At 37.2% G+C, this 24,853-nt stretch overlaps 2 protein-coding genes across 4 annotated transcripts in view; one reads left to right on the top strand and one right to left on the bottom strand.

Annotated features, from left to right (window-relative positions):
• The window catches only part of SENP6 (SUMO specific peptidase 6), a 109,142-nt gene that overhangs the window by 42,801 nt on the left and 41,488 nt on the right, over window positions 1–24,853 (bottom strand). For all 3 annotated transcript variants that reach the window (XM_055137234.1, XM_055137237.1, XM_055137235.1), the window contains 4 exons: window positions 18,644–18,714; window positions 13,439–13,587; window positions 4,725–5,019; window positions 599–828 (listed from right to left, as the gene is read on the bottom strand). In XM_055137234.1, the coding sequence (XP_054993209.1) occupies window positions 599–828; window positions 4,725–5,019; window positions 13,439–13,587; window positions 18,644–18,714 (745 nt within the window). The remainder of the gene's footprint in view (window positions 1–598; window positions 829–4,724; window positions 5,020–13,438; window positions 13,588–18,643; window positions 18,715–24,853) is intronic.
• Window positions 16,351–17,536, top strand: LOC129404449 (non-histone chromosomal protein HMG-17). The gene has a single exon (XM_055137238.1). It carries the CDS (start codon window positions 16,449–16,451, stop codon window positions 16,719–16,721), a length of 273 nt encoding a protein of 90 aa, XP_054993213.1. The 5' UTR covers window positions 16,351–16,448; the 3' UTR covers window positions 16,722–17,536.

Below are 24,853 nucleotides of genomic sequence, written 5' to 3'. Positions count from 1 at the left end.
CCCCTGAGCACTGCCAGGAGTAATTCTGAGTGCAGAACCAGGAAAAACCCCTGTGCACTGTCGGGTGTGACCCAAAAAGCAACTGAACCATACACAGTTGATACATCTTCTTAAACAAACAAGAAGATGGGACATCATGGTCACACCCAGCACTGCTGGGAAGCCATTTGACGCCAGGAATCAAACTCACCTCATTGTATATGCCAGGCATGTATTCTAACTACTTGAGCAGATAGTTCTCCCTGATCTTATGTTATTAAAAAAAAAAAAAAGTACACACATATATATTAAAAGGGAAATCTAGTATTCTATATGTATTCTCCTCCAAGGACAGCAAAATTTATTTTGTTTTATTATAAAACTTATTTTATATGAACAATTAGATTGCATATGTTCACATAGTCTGTTCACTTTTCATTTCAAATATGGATGGGAATCTTAGTATCTTAGTGCTGTTCTATATATATTATTTGTAAGCCCCACTTAATAATTTTTCCTCATTAATAATATTTTCTCAAATTGACAACTGCCACATTACCCTCCAAAAGAAAATTACATACCAGAGAGGAGACTTTATCTGAATAAATGTTAAAAGTACCTGGTCTTTCATTCTTGCTTTTCTTGGCAATGTAACTGTACTTAATTCTGAATCTGCTGGAAAACTTCTTAACTCATGCTCTGCTCTACAGGTATTTTCATTTAGTGCTGCTTCTACTTTTCCAGTGGATGGTGCTGGGGAAGAACATGCTGAATCAGCAGGTTGAGGAGATATGCTCTCTCTTCTGTTATTCCTGTCATTGTCATCATCATCATCGCTGGACAAAATGACTATGAAGAAAATGTTACATATTTAAGGTTTTTAATTTCCGTCGGTTAATAATGTTGATAAACAATCTGCTTCAGATCCCATCTAGATTTGAAATGAAAAGTGAATAGACTATACAAACATATGCAATCTAATTGTTTATATAAAAACAATACTATAATTTATATCTGATGGAATGTTAAATTTGGAGAATTAAAAATAAAGAATTTTTAAAATAATATACAATATGAAACTGAATTTAGAGTCCATTACTACTTATCACCCACAGAAACATACTCACGTTACAGCAAGAATTAAGTATCTGTATGCACGATTCAGATAGAGCTCAAGAAAATTCAAGTTATCTAGATAATAGAGATACATATTGCTCACAAAATAGGAGACATTTTAAGCATCCCTGAAACTCTATGTAGCCAAATAACTTAATTCATACAAAAATAACTGTAATTCCTAATTGTTGCCCAGGAAAATTCAGTCTTATATTTACTTTTTTATATCTTGTATTCATTGAATCTTATAAAATGCTGTTACAACATAATTCCCTAAAGCTAGCCACACTGTAATTGAGTCAAATACTACCTTGTAGTCTGGTTTATAAATGTACATAATCTTACACTAGTATTTGACAACTTTCTCATACTTTAACTATGCTCCTGGCACTTTGTTTACCTTCTCTTCAAAAAACAACAAGCATTCCTTCCCGTCTAGATTACAACTTCCTGAACACTTTACATTTTGTCATGCATTATTAGCTTAAATATCACTTCTTGATAATGTAACCAAAAAAGCATACAGGTACAAACCCGATTAAGCTTCTTGCTTTTTATTATGGGATACTTATTTGCTCATCTGTTTTTTCCTAATTTATAAAAACGTCAAGAAAGCAGAAATGTTGACTTCAGGAATCCCCAGAATTTAACAGTATTTACATAGAAAAAATTAAGAGTACACAGATTTCTAGGAAAAATTTCTTTTGTAATATATCATATGGAGTGAAGCGATAGCACAGCCGGTAGGGTGTTTACCCTGCATGCGGCCAAACAGGTTCGATTGCTCTGTCCCTCTCGGAGAGCCCGGCAAGCTACCAAGAGTATCCCTGGCAAGCTCCCCATGGCGTATTCAATATGCCAAAAACAGTAACAAGTCTTACAATGCAGACGCTACTGGTGCCCGCTCGAACAAATTGATGAATGGGACAACAGTGCTACAGTGCAGTATATCACATATAAATTTTTTTGAGCAATATTCCTGTCTCAGAGAGGATCATTCTTAGTATTGCTCTCTGCTGCCCAATTTCAAAAGCATATGCTAAAAGTTGAACTTTTTCAGATTTTATTAACAAAAAAAATCTAACAGGCCTCATTAGCTTAACACTTATTTGAAAATTGGAGTTTGGCTAATCATTAAACAGCTACACGAAAGTCTCCTCTATATGAAACTGTGACTAATGACAACTTATTTGAAAGACTGTCATACAGATAACTTAATATATATGTACTCTCCTACAAGAACAACAAATTTTACTTTTTAAGTTTTATTATAAAGCTAATTTTATACACAAAAATTATTTTAAAGCTCCAATACTACAATGGGTAGAATTTTATTACATGTATCTATTATCTAGTATCATAAAACTAATGAACTCAATGTAAACATAACTTTAAAGCAAATGAGGGTAGTTATGTACATAATAAACCATTATCATAGGAGCTGGAGAGAGAGTACAACAGATAAGGTGCTTGCCCTGCAAACAGATGACCTGGGGTTGATCCCCAGCATCCCTTATGGTCCTGTGACCACCAGCAGGATTAATTCCCAAGTGCAGAGTCAGGAGTGATCCTTGAGCATCACCAGGTGTGGCACCCAAACAAAACAAAACTCCATTATCATAGGAGCTTTAATTCTACATCAAATAATATATTCTATATAAATATATTGAAGTCGGGGTGTAATGCAATGAATTGAGTCCCCTCAAAAGTCATATGTTAAAATCCTTAATCCCCAGGTCCCTAGTGTAACAACTGAAGATTGATTTTAAAGAGGAGCAACAATGGTTATATAGGTCATATAGGTGAGGCCTTAATCTGACAGGAAATGGTGTCCCACAAAGTAGCGAATTTTCTCTCCCCTTGCCCACCCTATCCACAAACAAGAGAATGATCATTATGAGGCAGTCATCTGGAAGCCAGAAAAGAGGGAATTCCTTACATATCAATTCTGACGGCACCTTGATCTTAGACTTCTAGTCCTAAAATTTTAAGAAAATAAATTCTGTTGCTCAAGTCACTCAGTCTGGGGTGCTGAGCAGAATATAAGGTTTTGTTCTTATATTCCAACAAAGGTGCACAACTCTTCTTAATATATTAAACCCTTCTTCATCCAAACACTGACAAATATCACTCTACTCCAAACACCTGCACTTCAATTTTCTATTAAAGAATCACTACTTGGGATACTATACACATTTTGTCATTTGATCATCTACAATAAAATAAAAATTGAAACAAAAACTATGTTACTAGTAATACAAATTAAAGAACAATTATATAAAGAAAAAAAGACCTGGAAACCAGAAAAATCTTTGAAAAATCTAAGTTCCAATAAGTTCGTATGATATTGAGAAGTTACCAATCTCAAGTAAAGGTTGCCTAATTTATAAAACAGGGTATATTAATCCTTAAAATTGAAAACTAGATAAAGTCCACAGTTTTATCTCCAATTTAAATGTAAATTTGAAGATTTTATTTCCTTTATTTTACACTTTTGTTATGTCTATTCTCTTTCACAAGAAATCTTATTTTATGGAACAAAAATTAGGAATTTGTAGCCCTATCATTATCTTCAGTTCATTTGAAATAATTATTTTGTGTACATGTCACCAACTAGAAACAACTAAGTTTACTTGCTTAACTTTGGATATTTTGTTTTTAACATTTTTTAAATTTAATTCTGTTTTATACTCCAAGTAAAAAACAATTATATAACTCCACTGTCAAATCTACAAAGCAAACACATTTGGAGAAGTACAGCAACCACTAATAACTTCTATGCTGTTCCTTCCATTTTCATGTGACAATTTTTAATTTTTTTTTTTAATTTTTGGCATTTGGGGTAACACTTGGCAGTGCTCAGGGCTCAAAAGAGACTGGGAAATCAAACTGGGAAAGGCAAGCCTTGTTCTGTATCTCCAACCCTAACAACCTTTTAAATTTAGCTTTTGGAACATTTTGTATTTATTTTAAACAAATCAAAACACTATCCCATAACCCCCCTTTCCTGAGTAACATACTATATATACTTTGCATGATTTTTATTCATTTGACTTAAGATCTTGGGAGTTCACTCCACATTTTATTGAATCTCATCTTTCTCCCTTTTTACTGCTATACACACCATGAATTTAATTAGAATTAGATGCTGAATGTAATAAAGAGCAAAAGATTTTATAAAGAATACACAAAGACTATCACATATACATAATACTGGTCTAAAGAGAGGAAGAGATTTAGTAGAGTAATTCAAGTTCCACTGAATACTTTATGTAAACCATTATAGTATGCCAGACATTGTGTCACTTACTTCCTCAGAAACACTTCTTTGCTAGAAAATCTACACATACAGAGAATAGGAAAACTAACCCCATTGAAATAATAAAGATGAGACTAACTGGCACATGACCTAAAAGTGGAATAGGTTTGGAGCTGGGGAGACATTTTTTAGTATCTATGTTGTAAAGGATGAGAATCAAGTTTTAACTACTTGGACAATTTTAATCATCTTACTCAAAAGGAAAAAAAGTTTAAAAAAATGATACAACATACTGATTTTAAAAACATTTCTCAAATATGTCCATGTTCACATTATAAATCTAAGTGAAATTAAGAAGTAAAATACTTACTTGGATCATTTAGATCAGACAGGCTTGCTTTCCTTTCTTTCAAGTTTGTGATTTTGGCTACTTTTGCCCTAGGTAAAAGTACTCTTCCATTCGGCTGTAAATAATTTTGTCTACCATCATCACAACTCACAATGATATCAAGTGGAACCTTTCCCACACTGTTGCCATAAAACTTTCTGGGTAGTAATCCTGTGCTTTGTGACTTCTGTCCACAATTTTGATGAATTGATGCTCTCAACAATGGTCCAGAGGATTCATTCAAAGTTACAGCTTGTCTGCAGTTTTTTTGCAAATCCTTAGGAAAAAGAACACCACAATTTTGGCATTTGGTCTGATTTTTCTCTTTTCTCTACTTTACACAACAGTCTCCCTTAAGTTCCAAAAGAATTAAAGAAACAGAAAACTTAGGAATTTTAGTTTAACATCATAGCATGAAAGGAACAAAAAACAAACTCAAGATTAAGTCTCTCATTTCCCATCATTATCTTGATAGCGAAGATTCCAAATATGTTATTTGGGATTTAATATCAAATTTGCTGAAAAGAAAATGCAAAACCAGCTAATCCAGCAAACCTTCAAACTATTTAAACACTTCATGGGATATTCTGAGTGCTTCATTTCCTAAAGCACCCAAGGCTTTATTAAAAACTCCTTGGGGATAGGGGTACATAGAGGGGGATGGCCACAAACAATCTAAGAAAATCAATACCTATATCACAATAGGGAGTTCCATATTTATTTGTCCTACTGTCCCCATCTCAGAAAAAAAAAAAAATTACTCAGCACCACCAAACAAAAATCTACCTTTAAGCAAACAAACAGAAAGCTCCCAATTTCACATGAGGCTACTACCATCAGAATCTTTCCAAAACTCACCTCCCATTGAAATTACACACCTGGGGAAACAATGCTCTAGATACTCAATTTTTATAGAAAATCTTTCTGAAATAAGTTAGTTTATATACATATGCTGTCATAACCATTACTTTCTTTTGTACAAAGAATCCTGGGCCTTGAAAGATAGTACAGCAGATGAGGTACTTGCCCCGAAATTCCACTGGTCCCTGAGCACCATCTGAAGTAATTTCTGAATACAGAGCCTACGAACCACTGGCTATGGTTCCCCCCCAAAATACACAATAATTCATTGCCTAATGTTATGAAAACCAGAGAACCAATAATAACTTTAAATATTAGTAAACTAAATTGAATCTAGGAAACGGTTAACAAAAACTGTTATGAAAATTTTAGTGCATAAAATATTTAAATTTTTTAATTATAATATTCCATAAAAATAATGTAAGAGCCAGGGATGTAGCTCAGTGATATTAAGTTTGCCTTGCATGTGTGAAGCTCTGGGCTCAATCTCCATTACCCCCCAAAAAAGAAGAAAAGAAAGGCTTTTTCATAGTAAATTATCATGTGACTTAGAGATTATAATTCAGAAGGAGTTCAAGGTGTTAACTGAATGGTTTTAATAAAACTTTTCATATTCATATTTATAAACAAGGTTCTTCACATCTATAAAGAAAAATATAAATATTTAGTTCTATCTTACTATGTAAGTATGTTTATACAGACACATGTAACTGAGAAAAAAGTTAATGACTGACAAAAGATATATCTGCAATTTTATATTTTATGTCATGAAATTATTTAAATTTCTATCAATAGCTTCAAATCAAATGAAGTAATAATCAAAATAACTCAAAAGAATGATTTAATGTTTTCAGTCTTATAGGAAAAAAGTGAATAAATATTTGCTGACACAATGAAATGCTGAATGTAAATACAATTATCATGCACTATGGTGTTTTTAATGCTACCAAGAGGACTGACTAGTAGGTAGGTGACAGTTTTGTAATTACATGCATGCACATCAATTTCAAAATTAACTGAACTGAGCACTCTGTAAATTTTACCCTATGTAAATTTCTTTCTTTCTTTTTTTTGCTTTTTGGGTCACACCCGGCAATGCACAGGGGTTACTCCTGGCTCATGCACTCAGGAATTACTCCTGGCGGTGCTCAGGGGACCATATGGGATGCTGGAAATCAAACCCGGGTCGGCCCGGCCCGTGTGCAAGGCAAATGCCCTACCCGCTGTGCTATCACTCCAGCCCCATCCATATGTAAATTTCTAACTCAAGTTTGTAGTAACTATACAAGGAGAAGGTATCACTGCTCTACATTTCATTCCCTTGTAGAAAGAAATTGACAAATTATATACCTTCCCCTATATGACCATAATTAAGCCTTTATATTATACCAAATTGTGTAACCAAGAACTATCCCAGGTAACAAAAAGGAATGAAAACCAAGCTTTAAACAAACGGGACAAAAGTGAACTCAGAAAATCTGTTCGAGCTCTCAGCAGGAATTAATTTTTTAAAACTCTGTGAATATAAAGAATTAAGTTATCCCATTTGTAGAATCTAGGTACAAATTTTACTTTGTTCTTACAATTTTTAACAGGGTCCTAGGTGTTAAAAGTGCATAGCTAATAGGTAAACAACGGAAACCGGTTGGATGCAAAAACAGAACAGATTTTCTTTTTTTTTTTTTTTTTTTTTTTTTGCTTTTTGGGTCACACCTGGCGATGCACAAGGGTCACTCCTGGCTCTGCACTCAGGAATTACCCCTGGCGGTGCTCAGGGGACCATATGGGATGCTGGGAATCAAACCCGGGTCGGCCGCGTGCAAGGCAAACGCCCTACCCGCTGTGCTATCACTCCAGCCCCAGAACAGATTTTCTAATTCATTTTAGATTACTGACAATACGGGAGAAAAGTAATAGTACATTTAAACACATTACAAAAAATGTAAATGTTTGCCTATGTCTCATTCCATTTACAATAGAAAACTCATAAACAAATATTACTACCAATATAAAAGTACCTTATCCTATAAGAGTATCTAAATTCCACTGTGAAACCTCATTTTCATGATGAGCAAAGAAAAGATGTTGCCATACGAACATTTTTATGCTAAAAACTAGAAACTAAAGGTCCAAAGAGTCAATATAGAGAGTAAATCACTCTTAGGGCCTTGCAGGTGCTGGAGCCACAGTACAGTGGTAGGGTGCATGCCTTACATGCACTAGATGCAGGTTAGATAGCATTCTACAGGGTTCCAGAGCACCACCAGGAGTGATGGCTGAATGTAGAGCCAAGAGAAACCCCTAAGCAATGACAGACGTGGCCGTCAAACACAACAGATAAAAAGCACTTGCCTTGCACAGAGGTGACCCAGGTTTCATCCCCGACACACCATATTAGTGCCCTTAATCCACAGGAGTGACCCCTGAGCACACAGTCAGGAGTAAACCCTGAGTACAGACTGGTATGGACTAAAATCCAAATAAATAAAGAGATTAAGAATTCTGTTTAATTGTCTAAGTACCAGATTTGCTCCATGGCTTGGAGACCAGCCTCACTGGGGGAAAGGGGGAAAAGGCAGCTCAGATAGAGAAGGGAATACCAAGCAAAAATGTGGTGGGAGGACCCGCTTGGGATGGGAGAGGCGTGCTCAGAGCAGACTATAGACAGAACACACTGGCCACCCAAGACCTCCACTGCTAACCACAATGCCCAAAGGGAGAGAGGGAACAGAGGGGAATGGGTAGAAGTGGGTGGGAGGGATGATGGGGTCATCAGCGGAGGACGGGCACTGGTGGAGGGATACTCAAGCTGTTTATGACTGAAACATAAGCACGAGAATATGTAAACCTGTATCTGTACCCCACAGTGATTCATTAACAAATAAAATAAATAAAATTAGTATAAAAAATTCTATTTAATTATCTATCAGTTTTAAAGTAAAACGAACACTACTGAATTACAGTAAACAGGATAGATTTCCATAACAACATTGTTATATAAGGTACATTTTTGGGAAGACAGATTAAATCTAATTAAACCTAATCTAAATTTAATTTCCTCCCTTTTGGTTGAGTAGAAGGCTTTAATAAAACACAGTAAATCTAGAGGCCAGGAGGAAAATTCAATGTCTCAGAGTACCTGCCTTTCAAGCGTTGAGGCTGACAATTCAATCTTCGGTACTGCCACATGAACTAAGAGCAATCTTCATGTACCGGTCAACTCTGCTGTGCTCCAAGTGATTTATGACCATACTGCACACAGATGTATGCAAGGCCCACAACTGAAACTAAGATGGGTGAGCACCACAGTGACCACCCCTCACCCCCACTCAGGGAGTACCACAACTAGAATATGCTTAAACAGAACTAAAGAGGTGCAATCTTTTTGTGAATTCCACAGCTGAGTGTGACACTAATCATCACTCACTGCCAATAATACAAAGGAAAGAATAAGTAAATAAATCCCATCATATGCTACATATGATCTGCTAATTTCTATATATAATAACCAACCATATGCACCGAAAAGAGTGCATTATAAAAAAGGAAAAAATGTGCTGGCAAAGATGTTAAGAAAAAAAGGAACTATCATACAGTTTTGGTAGGAATGCAAATTAATGCAATTACTATGTATAACAAAATAGCACTTTCTCAAAAAAATTAGAAAACCGTGAGCCAGATAGTAAGTAAATGGGGAGAAGGTGCCTATCTTGCATGTGAGCAATCCAAGTTGGTTCAATCTCTAGCAACACATATGTTCACCCTAGCACCATCTGCAGTGATCCCAGAGGAAACAATTCAAAGGGGTGAAGCCATGGGTTGCATGTGGAAGGACCAATTTTAATCCCTGCCACTGTAGCATTGTCATCCCGTTGTTCATCGATATGTTTGAGTGGACACCAGTAATGTCTCCATTGTGAGACTTCTTGTTACTGGTTTTGGCATATCAAATACGCTATGAGGAGCTTGCCAGGCTCTGCCGTGCGAGCGGGATTTTCTCAGTAGCTTGCTGGGATCTCGAGGGACAGAGGAATCGAACCTGAGTCAGCTACATGCAAGGCAAATACCCTACCCGCTACGCTATCTCTCTAGCCCACTGTAATGCAACCAAATTGCCAGGGCCAAATATCTTACCTTCAGACACACATTGCGCTAGACTGTGTGGGGTGGGGGGGAAGGCGGGAGGGAGGGAGGGAAGGAGGGAGGAAAGAAGGGAAAGAAAGAGGGTAGGTGGGCAGGCAGTCATGCAGGCAACCACACAGAGGAGATATAAAATATATTCTGGGCATGCACTAAAAAATTTAAGAACAACTGGCAGGGGAGTAAAGGGTCAAAAAACAGGGTCAGACATCTAGTACACTATAAGGGTTTTTGTCTTTCATGTGACCAACCCAGGTTCAAGTCCCAGCACTCTATGTGGTCCCCAAAGTCTGCTGGGAGTGATCCCTGTGTACCTCTGGGTGTAGTCCAAAAACAAAAACAAAAACAAAAAAAATAGGAAAGAATAAAAGTTTACTTGAAATATTAGAAACTTGTCATTAACTAAAGTTAAAAGCATGCTACATGAGACAAGTTAAACTGAACTGGAATTAAAAACTACCAGTGTGGGGCTGGAGCGATAGCACAGCGGGTAGAGCATTTGGCTTGCACATGGCCGACCCAGGTTCGACTCCCAGCATCCCATGAGGTCCCTCAAGCACCGCCAGGAGTAATTCCTGAGTGTATGAACCAGGAGTAACCCCTGTGCAATGCCAGGTGTGACCCCAAAAGCAAAAAAATAAATAAATAAAAATAAAAAGTACCAGTGTGAATTCAAGAATTTTATTATGCATTAAGTAGGAAATATTTGTGGATAACACATATCCACAAATATTTCCCATCTCTGTTCACTGAGACAGCCTACAAGAAACAAGAGCCAGTTGTCAAAAACATAGTGTAGTGGATAATGCACCTGCCTTGCATCCAGCCAAATTCAGTCCAATTCCCAGTACTGTAGGAGAACATTGGGTTTATCCTTTCAGCCTTGCCCAGGGAACTAAGGTTTATCAGGTTATACCATCACAGTGCCCCAAAGTCACTCTCATTCCTTTATCTGTAAACTCCTCCCCAACCAATTAACCACCTTTTCCCTAATCAGACTCTGTTAAGCTTGTAAGATCAGAACCTCCTAAGGACACTGATCTGGTATTGTAAGTTATGTCTTTTACATAGTTTACCTTAAAGCAATGTCCTTTCTGTATGCACACAGGAAGACAGTATTATGCTTTTGTAACTTGGGAGTAAATTAACTTCAAATAGTATTTACTCCTGGGCATCTGCTTTCTTGACTCAATTTCCCTTAGTTCCAAGTACCCCAAAAGCAGAGTCCCGAAGAGAGACTGAATAGACCCAGGGCAAGCTGCAAGCTACCCTGGCATCGAAATGGGCCAGGCCAAGCGCCATAATACTTAACCCAAAAAAGATAACCGGCTAAGGACCTACTGGGGTTAGGAAGACTAACCTGGTCTGAGGACTACAATTTGGAATGTATAGTGAGTGAGATGTCCTCAGGAAAAACCAAACTTTTAAGTTTGATATATCTTTTACTGTGCTCATACAGAATGACATTGATAGAAATATTAGAAGTAGATTTACTACAACTATTTAAGTGAATTACTAGCTGAGGAAAATCTCCTGCCCCCTGCCAGGCTGTTTTCACTAGGGCTCCCTCGGAGGGGGGTGGGTTGAGTTTCCTTCCCTGCTCCAAGCAGAGCCTTGGAAACCGAAAACCTCCAGAACCCTGCCACAGTCATGCTCAAAGGCCACCTCCATATGCTTGGAAGAGCCTCACCCATGAAGGAAACAACAGAGGAACCCAGATATGAGAGACCCGTGGCTGAGATCTCCAAGCCTGCTTTGATTAGGACTGGGCCTCTTCCACCCAGATCCCCAGTTTTCAGTAGCTTGGCAGTCACACCCACAAACTGCCGCCCCCTCTAGCCCCAGGTAAATCTCATCAACAGCCAAGATCCAGAGACTATAAAACAAAGCTCCCAGAAGAGACTGATGCAGAATCTTTCACAGCAGAACCTGGCAAGCAACCCGTGACGTATTTGATGTGCCTAAATCAGTAATAATAGTGGGCCTCATTCCCCTGACCCTGAACACGACAGGGACGAATGCAAACGCTAATGGCGCCCACCTGAGCAAATTGACAAGCAAGAGGACAACAGTAATACAGTAATACAGTGATACTAGCTGAGGAAAGAAGAAAGCAACACACCCTAGATGGGATCCCACCCTTGAGCGGATCTCCTAGTAATCTGGAGTAATCTCCCTAGATGAAATTTTGTCCTTGAGTTAATCTGGAGGAGTGGCCTTACCTCTCTTTGCTGATTTGTTAATGATCAACCCCACCTTCGTATCACCACCTTACTTAGTGACTGCTATATAAACTAAGACTGTAAGAGCGGAGGGGGTCAGAGTCAGGGGACCTGAGATCAAGGAATGAGGGGTTATAAAGGAAGAGTGTGTGAGATGGGAGAGACAAGAGACTGAATAAACAGCAACTAATCAGCAACCAGCTTCTTTCTTTCTTCACCTGCCCATCGCCAACAGCCATCCTGATCCAGTCCATACACAGCTGCTCGAGAGCATTGAATGCATCGAACGTGGACGGCGAGAAAGCCCACGAACACATCCCTTCCGCAAGCGTATATTTTTCACGCAGTACCACATATGATCCCCTTCCAGGAGTGATCTCTGAGCACAGCTGGGCATTCTCTAAGCCCCTCTCTCTCATTTCCTACCCGTCTCAAAGAAACAGAGGCCAGCTTGAAGAACTTCCCATAGGCCAAATGGGAATGAGTTTTAACATTAAATAATGATAGCAATGAAAAGGGTTTTTACGATAAAATAAGAATCTATGTCCACATTACCATAAATACTTAAGATAGCAGAATAAACAGTCCTGCTTTAGAGCAGTGGCATATCAATAGATGAATATATGGAAAGCTACTAACTTTACAATAGATAAAATCTAAAAGAATATACCCTAAGCAATTTAAAAGTAACATAATAGGAAAATCAACAGCTAGGCCTGCTGATATGAAGGCAATGATAAAATTATCACTTCTGAGAACTCTTGAAAATGCTTTGCATAGAGACATAAGACAGGTATTGGTAGGTATAGACAGTTACCTATGCTCACCACAGTATCACAGTAATAAAAGACAAGGGAAGGGGCTGGAGCAATAGCACAGTGGATAGGGCGTTTGCCTTGTATGCGGCCAACCTGGGTTCGATTCTTAGCATCCCATATGGTCCCCTGAGCACCACCAGGAATAATTCTTAAGTGCTGAACCAGGAGTAACCCCTGAGTGTCGCTGGGTGTGACCCCAAAAAGCCAAAAAAAAAAAGGAGAAAGAAACATCCACTGAAATATTAATTGTAAGTGGGCATCTGTGGCAGTTATAACAAATGCAGAAACACACAGACACACACCCTACATCTGGGGGTAGAAGGTAAGAAGAGTGAATACCACAAATACAAAAAGCTAGGAAAACTTAATAGGACACATGGACAGGCATTCTTTTTTTTTTTTTTATGAGTTCCTATAAATTTAAAATCCTTTCAAAACTATTATGGTTTAGAGCAACTATTGTAAGGAGGGATTAATAAATTCTTTTCAGAAATATACATTTTAGAAAGCTGAGATAATCTAATAATGGCAGCAAAGTTTGTCTAAATATTCTAGGTTTCCTCTAGTTCTGAGAAATGGACCCCTAGAATATGAGTACTAAAACTAAAACAATAAAAATGCTACTTGATTTGCAACAAATAATTTTAGTACCAACCTCTAAATCGCTTAAACATTTTTTTGAAGCAGGAGATAGAGTAGAAGGTGTAGATTGATAGACAGTACTATGACGTTTCTGTGGTGTTTTTCTTTTAGTTTCAGACTCCAGATGTGAATCTGACTCCTCTGTTTTCTTCATTATACGATCTAAAAGAAGAAAAAAACATCTGAAAACTGAAATTCTATTAAAAAATTCCTTGTATCTTGTTGCTATGAAAATTTTTTTAATTCAAGTTACTATCTTTAGCTTCTGTAATTTACAAGACTGTTAATTATAGTTTCATATAGTGTTCTAACACCACACCCTCCATGATAGTATCCTTTCCCTAATCCTTAACCAACACCCCCACAACAAGAACTTTAAGACAAAGCAGTCATTTCCTAACTGTTCCTATTTTTCACTCAACAGGAGCTCCACAATGTGGGCCACTTTATCACATGTTATCAATATTCCTTTCATTTACTCTGGCTACTAAGGCTACAGAAGCAATTCCTGCACCAAATCACACAAGTATAAACATTCTTAGTAGCAATCAGAAAATTTTATTTTTCAAAAAATCCAAAGTTGCGTAGAAAAGTTTAGAGGAAAATGAACAAATACTATACCTACTTGTCTTTCACATCCCAGAAATACCAAAAAAATGGGTTTAAGGTTGTTTTATCATTAAAAGGCACTTGCTTTGCAAGTATGATGGTTTTAAGCTCTCTCCCTGGTATTGCCCACACAAGCCAAACATGATCCTTATGGGTCTACCCAGGATCACCAGGTGATGCGTGTAACTAAAAGTGCACAACACTCATCACACACTGCAACTAAAAGATGGGCAAGCACCATGGCCAGGAGCACAATCCCTAGCTTGGCAAGCATGTGAGAATCAGCAAGCCTCAGCTCCACAACTAGAATATGTGTGAGCATGACAACTCTAAGTGTGACACCCTTCCTCCCCTATGCCCGTACAAGCATATGCTCTAGCACTGAAACTGCAGGGAATAACTTATAACAAACACCCTGGCTGAGTGTGTGAACATCCCAAACAAATGTAGAGTGTCAAAATCAAGTGTATGTGATTCTTGGTCACTTCAACCACAAAGGAAAAAGAAAAGGGAAAAAAATTAAACTGTCAAAAAGTGACCTATTTACAAAAGACTTTTGTAAAATAACTTTCCAATAAAGGTCTATTATTTTTTAAAGATACATTTAGAAAATTTTTAACTTTGGTGGCTCCTAGCAATGCTAAGGAGATCCCCATAGCATAACTAGAATACTTATTTAATGTAACGCAAAATAGGACAACTTGAAACTATTACAATCTGACTTCATCAGCGAAGATTTAAGTACAAGACTAAACACAGAAAACAGAAGTTAATTAATCTGCGAGTCAAAATCCTTTTACCTGCATAATCTCAAATTTGATCATTACCTGTATTTTCCTATCTTTAGTAATATTCTCTCACCTTTCAAATTTAAATAAATTATACATATAAAATAATATATTAACTAATGTATCTCAGTTTGCTATACAATACTGTCTCTTAAGAAATCTATATTATGGGCTAGAGAGATTAGCACGGTGGGTAGGGCACTGTCCCTGCATATGGCCAACAAGGATTTAATCCCTGGCATCTCTCTCATCTGGTTTCCTGAACCTACCAGATCCCTGAGCACAGTGAGCCAGAATTAAGCCAGGAGGGAGGGAGGGAGAAAGGGAGGGAGGGAAGAGTATCACTATTACTTAGTGTCATACCACAGACTTTCAGTGAGTGATTTCCACCTTCTCAACCTCTGCAGTTCAAATATCTTTTCCTTGGACAATAAAGCTTGAAATCTAGGCAGTCACTTCACCGATTTCTTATACTTACCTTCTTCACACTCAAGCAAATTTTACTATCAAGAAGCTCCTACATGTACTCCTTTTTATCCACATTGGCACATTACATTTGTTTAAACTTATCTCCTTCTCATATGATCTGGCTTGCTTCAAATCTTTACCCACTTCTAAACAAAGTGATATAACACAAACAAGTGGCTATGTTTTCGATGATGTGAAAGAAACATGAAGATCAGTTTTATTTCCAATCAACTTTACCTCAAAGACATGGATTTTTACAAAGTGCTTTCTGCTTCACCCTAATACATAAACTTTTCTTCACAAAGGTATATTTATTTAGTAAATTCAAAACTATTTTTTGTTAAGCTATTAAGGATTAAGGATTTCTTAAGAATTAAGAAATCACACGGTCTGGAGCGATAGCACAGTGGGTAGGGCATTTGCCTTGCACGAGGCCAACTTGGGTTTGATTCCCAAGATCCCATATGGTCCTCCGAGCACTGCCAGGAGCAATTCTAAGTGCAGAGCTAGGAGTAACCCTTGAGTATCACTGGGTGTGACCCAAAAAGAAAAAAAAAATCACATTACAAAAGGTAAAACCATATGAAATATTAAAAATAAATCAAATCACTGAGCATAAGAAAGAAATACTACAACAGGGTTATCTCTGAAAATGACTTAACTTTATTGCACAAAAAGTGATTTATTTACTTACAGATCTAAGAGTTCCAAAGAAAAGGAGTAAAAAGTCTACAACAAAGTTTGGAATATTCACTATGAAACAGAAGTATATTCAACTGGGTTTGATTCCTTCGTACCTCTCGGGGAGCCCAGCAAGCTATCTAGAGTATCCTGCTTGCACAGCGGAGCCTGGCAAGCTACCCGTGGCGTATTCAATATGCCAAAAACACAGCTCACAATGAGACATTACTGGTGCCCACTCGAGCAAATCGATGAACAACGGGATGACAGTGCTACAGTGCTATATTTTTGGATAAAAATAGGTGCTTTTTAAACACGCAAAGACCTGGAATGAACAGACAAAAACTACCAGTATTAAGAATCTCTGCTCTAGGAGCAGTGTGAAGAAGAAGAGGCGAGAACGACCCCTGGACCGACCAAAGCCCGCGCGCCGCTGCACCCCGCGTCCAGCGCCCACGTCCCGCCGCTGTCGCCACCATGCCCAAGAGAAAGGCTGAAGGGGATGCTAAAGGAGATAAAGCCAAGGTGAAGGATGAACCACAGAGAAGATCCGCAAGGTTATCAGCTAAACCAGCTCCTCCAAAGCCAGAGCCCAAGCCTAAAAAGGCCCCTGCAAAGAAGGGAGAGAAGGTACCCAAAGGGAAAAAGGGGAAGGCTGATGCTGGCAAGGATGGAAATAACCCTGCAGAAAATGGAGATGCCAAAACAGACCAGGCACAGAAAGCTGAAGGTGCTGGAGATGCCAAGTGAAGTGTGTGCATTTTTGATAACTGTGTACTTCTGGTGACTGTACAGTTTGAAATACTATTTTTTATCAAGTTTTATAAAAATGCAGAATTTTGTTTTACTTTTTTTTTTTTTTTAAAGCTATGTTGTTAGCACACAGAACACTTCATTGTTGTTTTGGGGGAAGGGCATAAGTCACTAATAGATGGTCTCCAAAACTGGATTGCCCTGGGGAAAAACAACTTTTCCTCACTAGTTTTGAGAGACTCCCTCTTGATTTCCAAGAGGAGGGATTCCTTGACTTGACACGGTAGCCACCCTGGCACCCAATGCCTTGTGGTGGGGAAAAACTAAAATGTGTTTCTGTGTCCTGTCTCCCTCTCCGCCTTCAGCATAGACTTGACTCCCTTAACCCCAGAGAGACCTGTTGAGCCTGGACTCCCAAAAAGTGGTTACCAGGATGTCAGGCCATCTGGATTTTGCAGTGCCCCAACTGAGACGGCAGCCCTCAAAAGAACGGTTCCTTTTTTAGATTGTGGATCTTCAGATTGATCATTCTGCCATTTTTCTTTCATTTCTTGAAAGTCAGGGTCGGCTTGTGAAAAGTTGTTAAACAACATACTAAATGTGAAATGTCAACCCTCACTCTAAACTTTCGCTGTTCAGAGCATCAAATGAAGATGTCATTGGGTTTTATAGTGGCTTTCTGATTTTGGTAGTCCATTGAAGAAGGGAGTTTGAAAGTTATTGTATACTGTTAACGATTGTCTGCCCATGTCCTGCCTGAAATACCATGATTGTTTATGAAAAGTATCTTTAATAAAGCTGGATACAGTTTGGCTTGGAAAAAAAAAAAAAAAAAAAAAAAAAAAAAAAAAGAATCTCTGCTCTAGGCCAATAGAGCTCTTGATAGTACCAGGGGTAAGACATTTGTCTGGCAGACTGGTATGGTGCCAGTCTATGGGTGTGTGAAGACTGAAGAATGCTGGCTGGACATTTGTCTGGCATGTAGCTGACCTATTTGATCACCTGAGCACTGCTGTGAATGATTCCCTAAGCACTGAGCACTGCCAACTGCCCCAAACGTGTTTCTCCCTCGGGGAGGGGTGTGTGTGAAAATCAGTGCTCTAGATTAATCAGTGTTTTCCAAAGTGGGCAATACTTCTGCCCAGAAAGTAAGGGAGACAGTGCTGAATTTATAGCCTTAGATGGCATTTTCAGGTTGTTTCAAGAAGGAAGAGTTCCAGAAGGGTCCTGATACTTAATTTTCTTATGGAAAGAAAGTAGAAAGTCAAATAAGTTTAGAATCTCTGCTCTGGGTAGTGAAAATCAAATTAAGAGTAAAACATTTTTAGTAAGTGCTATTAGTGTGTCCCCTCCTATCTCCTCACCCCTCCCCACTCCCCCGGCAATGACCAAAGGCTTCACAAGTGGCAAGTGTTCTATTCTGCTGAACCATACCTTGGCCCCTTTAGTTTTGCAACACAATAACAATATGGAAAAAAATGTATTTCAAGGCAAATACAAATATCTACTCACAACTCTTTCCCAAATCTACTTTTAACACAGGTAAATAATATATCTCTCTTTTATTCAGAGGTTGCTTAGTATGTCAAAAATTATATGATACGGTATTATGACAATACATCAAGAAAAACTTTGAAGCTATATAATCCATCAATATTTAATGACTGAGTGCTGAATTCATCAAAAATGCTTTTAAAAAGACCTCCCCCCCAAATAAAAACCCACTTCAAGCTGAAATCACCCAAAAATGCTATCATTCCTTGATTTTAGGTCAAACTAAACTAAATCTCATATCAACGATGAAAATGACACTCCATTTATACTGGAACTAGTCTAAAGCTGCTACCATAACTGCGTTTAATTTGCATATAAATATTCAAAATCCTTTTAGTTGAATCAAATAAAAATGACACACTTACCAACTCCTTGGGGCCGACTTAACCTTACAGGATTATTTCCAAATTTTTGGAAATGAGGTGGGTATTCTTTCCTAGAAAATGAAATTTTAGATTGTTTATTCTAACAGAAAAAAAGTTTTCTGAAGGAAAAAGTTAAGGGATACTTACACTTTTATTAAAATTATAAATAATACTGAGATATTATGAAGTTTAATATTTAAGATCTCTATGGGGAGTAACTGTATTTTATTTAGATTGCCAATCACTTAATGCCCATAGCAAACATTTTTAAACAGAAATTTAGTTAATTAATCCAAATGAATGTTCTTTCAAAGGAGTTACTTTGGAAACTTGTATTATTCCCAAATGCACAAAATTTTGGCATTTTTCTTTTTGAACTGCCTTCATAATTGATCTACAAAACTGCTTTATCTTTCAGAACTGCCTTCAAATTCAGTTTACAAAAAAGTCTGAAAAATAAAAAATCTGTAATACTTCATTGCTACATGTATTTTTTTATAAAAAAAAACTTACCTATAATACATAATTTGCCTGACTTTACTGCAAATATTTGGCTATTGTGAAAAAATTCAAAAGGGCCAAAGAGATTGCACAGGAAATAAGGTGCTTTCCTTGCATATATCATACCCGGTTTTGATCCCAGAGGTCCCTTGAGTACTGCCAGGAGTAATCTCTGAGATCAAAACTTGAGACAGAGCAAGACCACTCATAGGGTTGAAAGTAAGCTTGGTCTGAGTTTGATCCCTGGTACCCCATGGTCACCTAAGAACTACTGGGAGCAATTCTCACGCACACAACAAGGAGTAGTCCCTGCATTATCACCAGGTATGGCCCCCAAACCAAAGCTAATTAAAAAAAAAAAAAGATAAAAGGAATTTAATAAGATACGGGCCTTGAAGACAATTCCAAAATTACTGAAAGTGTTATGTAGAAAACCAGCAATCAGGAGCAAACAAGTATATTAGTCTTGAACTATGATTATATTAAAGGTATATAAATAAAGTTGCTGTAATTATTTTATTTTTGGACTTAACAATTGATTTTCAGTATTTTAACTATAATGCTAGTGAATAAGTCTCCTAAAATTCTGTAAATTCAAAACTTCAATTTTGGAAAATGTAAAAATCCTAAGGCTAACATGGGGATAACACATTAAATAAGGAGGTACATGGGTTGGAGAAATAGCACAGCAGGCAGGATGCTTGCCATTGATGTGGCCGACCAGGGTTCAATTCCCAGCACCTCATATAGTCCCCAGAGCACAACCAGGAGTAATTCCTGAGCACAGATTTAGGATTAAGCCCAGAGTACCACCAAGTGTGGCCCCAAAACAAAACCAGTAAAAATAAGGAGATACACAAAAGGTACAACAAACATGGAGCTCTAACAGTGTTTTCCTAACAAACAGAAAGCTCTGAAAAATATTCCCATTTTATTTAAGTAGGAAATAAAAGACACTACTCTGTATTTTTGAATCCATTCACACTAGTGATCACTAGCTATAACTTTGAAACAACAACTCTGAATTTTCATATGGGAGGCAGAAAGAGGCTGGGCCACAGCTGTGCTGAGCTGTGCTCAGCACTTAGTCCTAGCTCTGTGCTCACGGGTCATTCCTGGTGGTGCTAGGGGACTATATGTGGTGCCAGGGATAGAACCCACATTGGTCATGTGCAAAGCATACGCCCTATCCACTGTATTATTGCTCTGGTTCCAGATTTTATATTCTTACATTGTAGAAGTTAAAACTAAAAGAATTTAAAGAATTAAAAAATAAAATGAGAGCAGAAATAAAAAGTAGAGTCAAAGAGATGCCCAACAGATCAATGACCAAAAGCTTTCTATGCAGAAGGTCCAGGTTCAAGTGCAGCATTGCATGGTCCCCTGAGCATTACCAGTAGTTAAGTCCTGCTTACAAAGCTAGGAGCAGCCCCAGAGCACAACTGCATGTTGGTATCCATAAAGTTAACATAAAGAAACTACCTTGTGTCAAGTACTGTACTAAATGCTAATTCTTTCAGCTATCATAATAATCTTATGAATAATATTTTATACTATTTTATTAGCACATAATGGATTAGGAAATGGAGACACAAAAACGTTTATTCATTTGCCCATGATCATACAAGTAGGGGGGAAAACCCTCAGAATCTTAATACTGGGATATTGAACCAATATTGATGCATGATGTTATCATATGCATGTTATATACTATTATCATATCTGACTAGTATTTGGTTAACTGGGCAACTTCCAAGTGCCAAAGTTTCAAGATGTTATGAAGATAGTAACTGCTTTAAAATAGGACTGTACTAGTGCTTTTAAAAGAATTTAGAACTTCAGTTCCTACCTATACTACATGAATTTAAAATAAAACGCACGTCCATACAACTTCACACTAAAGACAATATACACTTCAACTTAAAGAAAACCATTAGTTTGAATGGATGAGGCTGCCACTGTTGCTCCATATCTGGTTGTTGCTGTTTCCATTCCTTGCTGATCCTACATAAGCTTTTAGTAGGCATATAGGGAACAGCTTTGTTTCACGGTCAAGATAAGATCAAATGCCATGGATACTGACAGATTCATTTTCTTGTTTTTTTTTTTATCATCATGACTGTATCTTCTGCCTCATCTTCATTTATAAGAAAAATTTAGAAAACCTACAAGAATTATATGGTTTTCCCAGTAATAACATGAAAATTTTGCTGCTCTTTTGGTGAAGAAAATCAATTTCATTCAGCTATTTCAACCTAATTAAAATCTGACCTTAGCTTAAAAATAGACTATATACATAATAGGTCGAGCAATCAATTCTTTAAAACTCTATCTCCTTAACTCTGGAAAAAGAGACCAATTATAAAATTCAACAGAAACAACAAATCTGTAGCAAAATATGAAGATAATCTTATGGTAAAGTCCCAAAACTTATCCTTCATATGTATTTTATATGGTAGGCAATGCGGATAGCCTCAAGTACTAAAGATTAACAGGAAAAAGTTGTCAGAGGGTGATCATAAAAGAGCGATAGCACAGTGGGTAGGGCGTTTGCCTTGCACGTGGCCGACCCAGGTTCGATTCCCAGCATTCCATATGGTCCCCTGAGCACCGCCAGGGGTAATTCGTGAGTGCAGAGCCAGGATTAACCCCTGTGCATTGGCAGGTGTGACCCAAAAAGCCAAAAAAAAAAAAAAAAAAGCAAATACAAATATTTTGGATTTATCAGTTTAAATCTGCATGAGTACTTATTTGGAGTATGTTATAAACACGATATTATTCCTGACAAAAGTCAGATCTGAAATACCAAGACATTTATGATGAAAATTCTACATTAGCGGACTGTGCTCTTTGCAGTTTAACACAGCAAACACTGACCCATGCATTGCCAATGAAAAACAACATCGAAGATATCATGTAACATTCATGCCCCTACTGAACATTATAATTTAATAGAACATTGTGAGTATAATTTAATGGACTATGATATATATGCCAAATCCTCTGCATGGCCATTTGTACCCAGTATTTGTTGTTTCTCTATATAAAATTATTGAAAATTAATTTTACAACAAATTACAAAAATAAAAGCATACATTAAAGAATTTGACAGAATAAAAGCAGTATTAAACTTCATAAGAAAATTGAAAGAACCTTCCAATCATAAACTGTTTTATGTTCTTTAAAATTTTATTTAGGGACTACGGAAAGTTCAGGGGTCAGTACTCAACCTAAGTTCAATTCCTAGTGCCACCTGGCCTCCAGAACAATACAAGGTGGAGCACTAGAAGTCTCTGGCACCACTATATACTTGAGCCTTATCACTGAACTGCTGAACTAGTTGCCTGAGTACCACTAAAGTGAACTCGCAAGCCCTCTGAGTACCATTTGGGAGGTCCCAAAAATAAATGAAATTTCTATTTTTGCTATTATTTTCAGTGTCAGGGCTAAGACTCCAAGGTCTCACACAGAGCAAGGCATGTAGCTCTACGGCTGAGGCACATATACAGCCCCAGTTAAGAATTTTGATTAGGGGCTGGAGCAATAGCGCAGCGGGTAGGGTGTTTGCCTTGCACGCTGCCGACCTGGGTTCGATTCCCAGCATCCCATATGGTCCCCCCCGCACAGCACCACCAGGAGTAATTCCTGAGTGCAGAGCCAGGAATAACCCCTGAGCATCACTGGGTGCAAACCCCCCCCCCCCCAAAAAAAAGATCAGCAGGTTAAAAAAAAATGAAAATTCATACTAAGAAAAAAAAAATTTTTGATTAAATGTTCAATAAACAAACCTGATACTAATTTTTATGTCTGACTACTTTATTACTCTACAAATGCTAAAGTTTTAAGTTGGTTTTCTGAGTGGCTAATTTTTTCTCACCCTGAATATTAATAGAGAAGCTTTCCAGATAACTAATCTAGGAAGAGTCAGGAATTAGCCCTAAATTCTGCTGGGTGTGGCCCCAAAACAAAAACAAAAACAAAACAAAAAAAGGAAAATGGGAAGGGAAACCAATTCTAATACCAATTTAAACATTCTAGGTGAATATATGCTACCATGTATGTATGTATGTATTCACAACCTCTCTGTTCATAGGACAAAAAGAAATCACTCAAACTGTTCAGGTAACCCACAACAAAGAGAATAGGAATATATATAATATATATATATACATATATACACATATGTATACACGTAAGTATACATACAAATATATACATATATATCTACATATACATATAAGTATATACATATAAACATACACTAAAATATATATATATTATTTTTTAAGCTGGCAAAACTAATCACTGTTATTATTTCAACATTTAATTTTCTGGTGCTGGGGGGATTCAACCCAGATGTCATGCGTGCAAGACATACACTTTACCAATGAGTCACACCCCTTAGTCTCTAATTTCAATTTTAAATATTAAAAGCACCTCAAGATGGCTGGTGACAGAGTACAGTGGCTAGGGCAACTGCCATTTATATGGCCAACCTAGGTTTGATCCCCTAAACCACAAAGGGTCTAACAAGCACAGCCAGTAGTAATCCGTAAGCACAGAGCCCGCAGTCTCCTGAGTAATACAGGGTGTAGCCCAAAAATAAGCTAAAAAAGCACCTCATTGTGCCAATACATATGCATACAGTGCAAGTCAAAAATTCTGTAAATAATTAACCTTCCATAAGTACCTTTGTTTAGTAAATTAAACATCATTCACTTACAAATAAATCGTATAAGCAATTTATATATGTGTGTGTATACAGACACACACACACACACACACACACACACAATGCTTATATAATCCCACAAATATTTAGGGATAATGGTAAAGATCTACTACTCTAAAGGTCTGAAAAAAATTGTGAGAAAAATACTTAAAAAAATATATTTATACACAAAGTAAAACCTACTGCTAAAAAGTTATTCTTAGCTTATCTCAGATATGATAAACACATTAATTGTACAAGTATTCCAAAGAACTAATTGTCTGAATCCAACTACTGGTAATAAAGATGTCAGATAAAGCATTCCGTAAAATAGTCACAAGGTATCTTCTAAATAACAATTGTTTCCAATCAAGCCAATGGAATAACATTACTTCAAAATACAAAGAGCTGTGACCACATATTCCTATTGTAGAAATTTTAGATTTAGGAGCCACAGCGGTAGTATAGCAGACAGGGTGTTTGCCTAGAACACAGTTAATCCGGGTTTGATCCCCAGCACCCCATGTGTTCCCCCCAAGCACTGCTAGGAGTCATTCCTAGGCGCAGTCAGAAGTAATCCCTGATCACTATTGGGAATGGTCCCTCAAAAAATGAGAAATTCTGGATTTAACCGTTTAAGTCATTGCTCCTACATTCTGTTTTTCCTAATGTTGTCTGAATTAAGTGTGTTAAAATTATAAAAAATAAAATGTGTCATAAAAGTGTTATCATAAAAAATGAGTTTTGTGTAATACATATTTGTTCCTCAAGTATCTTAAAACATGGCATTAACCCCATTTTATTTTTGATTTTTTAAAATTTTATTGATTTTATAAAGTAATTACATAATATTTGACTACGTTTAATATCTAAACACCAATCCCACCACCGTTATACCTTCCCACCACCGTATTTGACTACATTTAATATCTGAATACCAATCCAACCACCCTATTTGGATGTTTCCAATTCCAAACCCCAAACCCTGCCCCAAAGCA

This window comes from Sorex araneus, chromosome 4 (assembly GCF_027595985.1).
Source record: "Sorex araneus isolate mSorAra2 chromosome 4, mSorAra2.pri, whole genome shotgun sequence".
NCBI lineage: Eukaryota > Metazoa > Chordata > Mammalia > Eulipotyphla > Soricidae > Sorex > Sorex araneus.
Note: the sequence above shows the minus strand (reverse complement) of the source record. Positions and strands in the feature narration are given on the sequence as shown.